General features: G+C 49.8%; 1 protein-coding gene across 1 annotated transcript; it reads left to right on the forward strand.

The window, feature by feature from the left end:
* The first annotated feature begins 5,698 nt into the window (after positions 1 to 5,698).
* LOC116893862 (olfactory receptor 226-like) lies at positions 5,699 to 6,637 on the forward strand. The gene has a single exon (XM_032895582.1). It carries the CDS (start codon positions 5,699 to 5,701, stop codon positions 6,635 to 6,637), a length of 939 nt encoding a protein of 312 aa, XP_032751473.1.
* Positions 6,638 to 7,155: the final 518 nt, after the last annotated feature.

Below are 7,155 nucleotides of genomic sequence, written 5' to 3' on the forward strand. Positions count from 1 at the left end.
GTCCTCTTCCAGTAGATTGGCTACTTTTTCTTTCTTCTAGGCAGTTCAACTGGTCTCTGCTGCTTTCACATTGTTCTGTTGGTGTCTACTTCTAGGTTGCCTGGCTTGTCTAAGAATCTTCAGTTTGGTTTGTCTGAGACTCTCACCAGAGAGACTGTTTATACTATCTTGGGGAGGGAGGGAACTAGAAAAATCTGGTCAGTTTCAGGGACTTCCTGAGGCTACTTGAATGGTTCACTTCCTGTCCTAATGAGCTTGATTGTAGGGTGGAATGTTTCAACAGCCTCTTCCTCAACTATGCTGTGATTTTTGGCTGATCTTATGCACGTCTTATGTATATAGTCCCAAACATTGTAAATTCATGCATATGACTATACTGTCATGTCCAGCAAGTACTGTTCCCCTACAGAGGTCTACTATCTCTGGCTCTTATGATGTTTTCTGCTTCCTCTTCCTACATGATCCTTGAGTTTGGAGGGAGGATATGATATACGTATCCCATTTACAGCTAAGCACTCCAGTCTCTTGTTCTCTGAACAGCAACCCATTATGAGTCTCTTCATTGTTTGCCCTTGTTTGCAGGCTGTTCTCTCTTCCCTTGGAGACAACCTGGTAGTTCGTATCCTAAATAAAGTTTTGCCTTTTGGCCTCAGTTCAGCTCACATGATCTTGTCCTCTTGTTATGCTTTACCCTGTGCATGTACACATCCAAAAGCACACACACCCATAGCAATAACAGTAGTAATAGTAAAGGATGATGAACAGAAGCCAGAGATAGTGACCCTGGGTAGTCCTATTCTCATGACTTGCCAGAGTAAACAGAACTGAAGCCCACGGCAGAATCAGTTCCCTGGAACTGAAGAGTCAAGGCCTAACAGAGAGGGCATGCAGGACACCTCTGCAGTGAAGGAAGTTGGATGTGAGTTCTACCATATACATCTTTGTCAATACCCACTTCCAAGGCAATAATAATCTCCATTGTCATAAACATTATAGTTGTTTTCAATGTCAGCTTGACACAAATTAGAATCACCTGAGTAGGGAGCGTCACCTCAGAAACTGTCCTGTTTCCTTGACTGTTTCCTTGATGTAGGATGGCCATTCCAATTGTAAGTGCCACACATCCCGGCAGCAGCCCAGATAAAAAGGGTGGGGCAGAAGATCACTTTGCCTTTCACTTGCTCATTCTTCCCTCTTGCCACAAGTTGATTTGCCCTGCTGCTGCTACTGCAGATTTCTTGACTGAGAGCAGAATCACTGTGTCCAATCTGTCATCATGGAGTAATAACCAGGGACTCGCCAGGAAACTTTTGAGCTTCCAGCACCAAATTAAGACTGCTAAGGCACCCTGCCTTGTAGAACAACTAACTACTGGTTTACACACACACACACACACACACATACACACACAGAGGCACAGGCACACACACACACAAGCACATGCACACACACACACACACACAGGCACAGGTACACACACACACACACACACACACACACAGGCACAGGCACACACACACACACAGGCCACATGCACACACACACACACACACAGGCACATGCATACACACACACCTACACACACACACACACACACACACACAGAGGCACATGCACACATACATGCATGTGCACACACAAACGTGTACCCAGTGAGAGACAGCTATTGCAGGATTCTCTGACTGCTGAGGACTACCAGTCTCAAGGCCTAAGAAACTAATTTCTCAGCTTTCAAGTGTGATTCAGCTATTGTTACTATTTTTAAGTTGACTTATTAAATTCTGATATATAAATATATACGTATTCACTCCTTGGTTCTGTTCCTCTAGAGAACCTTGACTAAGTAGCCAACCTCACTTAGAATCGCCTAGAAGACAAGCCTCTAAGTGTGTTTTTGTAGGTCTTTCTAAGGAGGTTTCACTGAGGGGAAGACCCACCCCCAATGTAGGGGGTGGTGCCAGTCCATGGGCTCTGGTTACAAACTAAACCGAAGGGGAAACAGGAGAAAGCCAGTGAGCTTCCTTGCCGTGCCAGTGTGCAAGCTGTTCCTACCATTGTGACTCCCCTCCATAATGGACCACGTCCCTCTGAACAGCCAGAATAGACTCTTCCCTCCTTAAGTTGTGTCTTGTTAGATATTTAGTCCCAGGGACAAGAAAAGTAAACGAATACACTTTAAAGAGGACGTGGAAAACATGAAAAGCACGCTTACAAACTGGTGAGCAAAAGATGACACACAGCGTTGGGAGCAATGAGCAAAGGGTGAGATGGGGCATCGTAGAGAAGCCATAACCATGAGGTTTTACAATCACCACGATGGGACACATTTTAAAAACATTTGATGGGGGATGTGGGGACAATTCTGGTGGAGAAAGAAGTGGGACAGAAAACAAGGCACCACAGGCCCCTTGGACTCCTCAAAGAGTACACGGTACGCAGTGTGTGATCTGGCATGGATCCTTGCATACCAGTGAGAGAACACAAAGAACCCAAGGCCAGGGTGGTGGCCGCCTCCCCTGTCTTCACGGAAATCTCCACAGGAGAGTGGACCCTCCCCTACAGGCTTGTGGACAGGATTGGACAGGCTCATGGACAGGCCAGTTGGATTCTGCTAAACAATGCTTGTTGCACCCCAATGTTCCCTTGGATGCATAGGCAAACCCTAATTGACTAAAAGCTTGTACAATAAACAATAAAGTTAGATCTGCACGCGGATGCTGGTCTTTAGAGTCTAAGTCCCCAGCATCTTCATAGGCTCCACCTCCATTCCCCCCACTTTCCAGTCTCTGTTCCCGCAACATTTTTATATTTATTTGCTTTATTTCACATAAAGGAGCTTATTTTCTGCATGTATGCAGATGTACCACACGTTAGCCTGGTGCCTGGGAGGGTGGGTCAGTTATGGACATTTGATTTCCTGGAACTGAAGCTACAGTTGCCAGACACAATATGGGTGCTGGGAACTGAACCCAGGTCCTCTGCAAGAGTCACAAGGGCTCTCAACCATTGAGCCAGCTCTCCAGCCCCAAACAATGAGATACTTGGTACACACTGACTTGGTAAAGATTCAGAATTTGGCCATGCCACCTGGGCAAGGACCAATAGTGGATGTGTAATTGATGTGGTCACTCTGAGAAAAGACTTCAAAGTCCAACTCCAACATCCTCTTTCTCAGGTCTGGATCCAAGAGCAGCATTCAGACGGCAAACAGGGTCTATGTGCTGAAACGTCACCGAGTGCTCTCCTCAACAGTCAAAGTCTGGAAACAACCCAAGTGTGCTATGGTCACACCTGGGACAGCTCACAAGGTCAAGTGGAGTGAGTGGCCCAGAAGGAGAGCTATCTTGGTAACAAGAAGCAAGAACAGAAAGGCAACACAAAATAACGCCCTCGCCATAACCTTCAGTGCACACAAAGCTAAGCCGTGTGCTGGGGACAGGTCAATCATGCTAATCAGTGAGCGCCCCTCTGAGAGGAAGGGGGCTGGGGTGGGGAGCTGGGGTCACTTTGCACTTTTCTCCTCTTGCGTTGATTGTTCCTCTTGTCTCTTCATAAAATAAATGAGTGGACAGATGTCAGTCCTGAGAGAAAAATGAAGGATGCTCTGCAATCTGATGGAAAAGCTTCTTGACTCTCATCCTACTCTGGAGTAGAGGACCCTCTGGGGAGCCTGGGGTTGAGGAGAAGAAAGGAAGCTTCCCAGATGAGCACGATCCCCCTTGGGCCTTAGGAACCTCCACACAACTCCACAAATTGTCCTGAGAACAATTCCAGTCCTCAGGACTGGGGGGAGCTAGGCCACTAATGAGCCCATAAAGATCCCAGAGCCCCAGAGCAACAGGCCCTAGGAGATGAGGAGCACCTCAGACCTGCAGTTAGAGGCAGGCAGAGACACTGCAGGGACTCTGCTTGGCTTGCTGAGAACTTGAGACAGAGGGTTCGGGGAAAGCAAAACCTTCCAGGGACCCTTATCTGCTGCCACAAACCTGGACAGACCTGGGAACTGGACGTCTCCCAGCCCTGAGGCAGGAGTGTCAGCCATCCTGTGTGAGGCTGCCTGCCTTTCATGGTACTCAGGTACTCTGAATCCAGCATGCAGGGGATTAGGCTGACACCCTTCCACCCTCAGCTTGCAAGTGGTACCACTTCTTGTTTTGGTGACCCACACCCTTTCTGAGGTGCTGAAAGGAGATTGGAGACAGCCCTCAGACTCCTCCCCAACTCAGCCCAACAGGCTGGGATTCCCACAGACCCTGAATGGAGATTGGCTTAGCATGACCCCAGGTTCCAATGCAGACTAGCATCTTCTGCACCCAGCAGGGGCCACGGCCTGCTGTTAGTGAATTCACCAGAAGAGCCAACTGCCCGACTCCGGAAATAAGAACCAACTGTGGCAAGAGCTGCTTAGTGTGTCAAAAACTATGCTCACCCAACAATCGCCTTTTCCTGTCCAGGAACAGACAGCCTGGTGCTAGATGTGATGGAAGGACCTGGGGCTGCACCCCTCCCATTATGGGCCAAGGAAACCGTGAAGTACTACCGCTTCTATTCCAGGTCACCCTGTCTGCCCTCAGACGCCTAGCTACAGAGATGTCCCCACAGGGAATTCCCAAACTGCATATTCCACTTGAAAATTGGTGACAACACTTTCCACTCATTCTCCAACAGTAAGTTTGCTCCTTGGAAAACACAGGAAAAATGAATCCTGGCTCACCAGTGTCTGGGCCATGTTAGGACATCGGATGTGGAGGTGAAGTCAGATGGAATCACATTCCTGTAACCCCAGTACCCGGGAGGCTGATGCCGGAAGATACTGAGTTTACTGTCCACCTGGGCTACAGAGACTGTCTCAGGGAGAAGAGAAGGGAGAGGAGAAGAAAGGAAAGGAAACGCCATTATAAAGTAGAGTGAACCATCTCCCTCTGCAACCCTCTGCTCTGCTCCCCAATCCATTTGGTGGCCCTGTGACTAGTGGAGTATGGCCTTTCATTCTAACCTTCCTGGGGCGTGAGGGATCACCTGGCCACAGGAAAAAGCATGAACCCACTAAGGTACCTGAGTCTTCAGATGGGATAGCAGACAAAAGCCGGGCCTGATGGCCTCCGAGCGGCACATGAGGCAAAGCAAGTTTTTCTGGAACTGTGTGTATGTCATGCACTATGAGCATGTGTGTATACATGGATGCATGTGTATGTATGCACATACCTTGTGTGTGTGTGTGTGTGTGTGTGTGTGTGTGTGTGTGTGTGTGTGTGTGTGTGTGTGTGTGTGTAGCTGGAAAGCATGTACCGGTGTAGGGGTCAAGGAGGATTTCACATATTCACAAATGTGTGAGGGGCGTTCCTGCTTGTGCTGATGTTTGGAGACCCCAGGACCATTGCTCAGGCGTTAGCTCTCAGCAGATGTGGAAGTGAGTTTCAAGACAGAAGTAATTACTGTAGCAGATCCTCACAGTGCACAGTGAGAATTCTCTCTGATCAATCCCTGCAAACAAGGCTGATCAGCCCTGGGAGCCCCAGCAGAAAAGTCCCTTGGTCCCCGGACAGTGTGGCAGCACTTGCCTTTGAGACCCCAGCAGGGCTTACAGAGCCTCCAACAGATCTGACCAATAAAAGTGTGGCCTGGGCCCATCACACGAGACACTTGGGGACACTTGCTCCAAGGTGCTCAGAAGTGGCCTCGCCAGCCAGAAAGGGCCATGAACAACCGCAGCAACAACACTTTGGTGACGGAATTCATTCTTCTGGGTTTCCCAGAGCTGCGCCACCTACAAGGGCTGTTATTTGGGTTATTCCTAATCGTCTATGTGGTGACTGTCCTAGAGAACTTGGTCATCGTGGGCACCATAAGTGCTAGCCGGCAGCTACACATACCCATGTACTTTTTCCTGGCCAATCTGTCTGTGCTAGAGACCCTCTACACCACAGTCACAGTGCCCAAGCTGCTTGCTGGCCTCCTAGCAGGGGCAAAAGCCATCTCCTTCTCAGGGTGCCTCACCCAGCTCTTCCTCTTTCTTTCACTGGGCTCCTCTGAGTGTTTCTTACTGTCCACCATGGCCTGTGACCGGTACCTGGCCATCTGCCGCCCACTGCACTACCCAGCCATCATGGATTCAAAGCTGTGCCTGCATCTAGCTCTTAGTGCCTGGCTCGGGGGCTTCTTGGCCTCCTTTGTGTCCACAGCTCTCATCTCCCGCCTCAGCTTCTGTGGCTCCAATGCCCTCAACCACTTCTTCTGTGACGTCTCACCCCTGTTGCAACTCTCCTGCACAGACACCACTGCCATTGAGATGCTGGACTTTGTGGCAGCTCTAGCAGTGCTTGCAAGCTCTCTGATAGTGACCTCAGTCTCCTACGTCCACATCGTGGCCACTGTCCTGAGGATCCCAGGAGGGGCAGGCCGCAGGAAGGCCTTCTCTACCTGTGCCTCTCACTTGGTGGTGGTCTTAATCTTCTACACCACCACCACTTTCATGTATGCCCGGCCTCATGCCATAAGCTCCTTCGACCTCAACAAGCTGGTATCTGTGATTTACTCGGTTGTGACCCCACTGCTGAACCCCATAATCTACTGCCTGAGGAACCGTGACATCAGAGAGGCACTTACCAAACTCCTGCAGTCCCTCAGGTTCCCCTGAATGCCAGATCCTGCTGGATCCTGCTGGACCTGTGGGTCCCTCTGCTCACAGAGACGACCTACCAGCCAATAGAGGCTGTGCTCTCCCTTGTCCATCCATGCAGACAAGCCCCTACATGTGACTCTTAGCCAGCATCCAACAAGCAGAAGAGGTGACCAAGACCTACAGGGTCTAGACTCTACCAGAAAACTCAGCCCCAACCCAGGGACAGCTGCTCTTGTAAGCAGCCCAGGCAGACCCTTTGTCCTGAAATTTTCAGTAGAGATCCCCAGGAAGTTCCATATATCACCACTTCCCTCATGACTGAGACTTTATACCCTTTCCCTGACCAGCCTTGCATGCCCCGCTTCTGAGTCCCTGGGATTGGCCTTCTTCCCATGAAATTCCAGCTCCTGAGCTTAGACCCTAAGACAGTCATCTCAGAGGAGAAATCAAGGACTCTCGAGCCAGGTGGAAGGATTTCAGCAAGTCCAGGCAGCACCGTTGAGCATGCGCCCTTCTCACTAAAACAAGGATGG

Source organism: Rattus rattus, chromosome 2, assembly GCF_011064425.1.
Source record: "Rattus rattus isolate New Zealand chromosome 2, Rrattus_CSIRO_v1, whole genome shotgun sequence".
NCBI lineage: Eukaryota > Metazoa > Chordata > Mammalia > Rodentia > Muridae > Rattus > Rattus rattus.